This window comes from Antrostomus carolinensis, unplaced genomic scaffold (assembly GCF_000700745.2).
Source record: "Antrostomus carolinensis isolate BGI_N321 unplaced genomic scaffold, ASM70074v2 scaffold39333, whole genome shotgun sequence".
Classification (NCBI taxonomy): domain Eukaryota; kingdom Metazoa; phylum Chordata; class Aves; order Caprimulgiformes; family Caprimulgidae; genus Antrostomus; species Antrostomus carolinensis.
In genome coordinates, this window is record NW_010303815.1 from 8,590 (window position 1) to 9,872 (window position 1,283).

At 54.8% G+C, this 1,283-nt stretch overlaps 1 protein-coding gene across 1 annotated transcript in view; it reads left to right on the forward strand.

The window, feature by feature from the left end:
* Positions 1–375: 375 nt before the first annotated feature.
* CDK18 (cyclin dependent kinase 18) overlaps positions 376–1,283 on the forward strand; it is a gene marked incomplete at its 3' end in the record, with an annotated part of 11,805 nt that continues 10,897 nt past the window's right edge. The window contains exon 1 of the mRNA XM_010164237.1: positions 376–499. Coding sequence (XP_010162539.1) covers positions 376–499 — 124 coding nt within the window. The remainder of the gene's footprint in view (positions 500–1,283) is intronic.

Consider the following 1,283-nt stretch of genomic DNA (forward strand, 5'->3'; position numbering starts at 1 on the left):
AAGGATGCTGTAAGGCACAGCCTGTGTCAGTACTCGTGGTTCAGTGTGTGCACAGCCCTGCTCTGGGCTCACCTCAGAAAAAAAAACCCTGCACCTCTTGTCCACAGTCAGCTCTTAAATTCATGAGGAACCTGATTCCCCTGGTGACCATGTGGCTCCTCTTTTCCTCTGACACAGCAGCAGTGCCTTGGAGAAGAGGATGTCTCTGAGGATCCCTGCAGATCCCCAGGAGGGGAAACTTGGGTTGAGTTGCTGCCAGCCCCAAAAAGCAGGAGCTGTGGGGCTGGGGGGCTGTCCTGTGCATCGTCCATCCCTCTCAGCCTGCTCTCTCCCCTTCCCCACAGGGCTCTGCCATCCCTCACAACACAAGGTAAAATGAACAAGATGAAAAACTTCAAGCGGAGGTTTTCACTCTCGGTTCCGCGGACAGAGACCATCGAGGAGTCACTGACAGAGTTCACAGAGCAGTTCAACCAGCTCAACAACCGGAGGAATGAAGGTAAGGAGCCCCCGGGGCCCTGCCGTGGGGCTGGGACTGGTCAGGAGTATCTGGGGTCAGCGCTGCCAACAAGCATCTCCACTCCAGCCCCACCAGCCTTTCTCTGGGTGTGTTGACGTGGAAAGTTACTGCCCCTTTGTCGGTGTTGCTCTCCCCATCTATCCAGCAGGATTAATTACACCTTGTCATTAAATATGATCCAAAGAGAGATTTATACTTGCATAAGGAAAACCTTATAGGAGGGAAAGGTATTTGGACAAAATGGAGAGGAATGACGCATCTGTGGTTAAGGTAGAGAGTGGGAAAGCATGGGATCTCCTCCTGCCTGCCCAAAAGTGGCAGTGCTCCTTGAGCCCTCTCCAGGGCTGTGGGCTGGCACTTCCACCAAGCCAAAGGTGCTGCTCTCTCTGTTCAGGGGAGCATCTGGGGCTCGATGAACCATCCTTTGCTCCTGGGCCCACAGTCTTCTCCTGGTGTGCAGTTCTTGAGGTCCCTGGGAGCAGGGAGGTTTAGGGTTAACACCTCTGTGAGCAGAAGGAGCCACATCCCTTCTGCAAACAGAGCAGCTGCCTCTCTGCAGGCTGGGGCAGGCTCTGCTGTCTCTGGCTATGGGCATATCAAGGGAGAGGCGATGCTGGAGGCATAAACCGGGAGCAGATCACGCCAAGGCGGCCGTGCATGGACAAGCAGGCAGAGCTGCTGACAGGGAGGCGTTTGCAAACCTGATAAAGGCAGACTTGATTCATCCAGGGGTAAATTCGTGGCTGTGGGTGCAAGGCTGAAC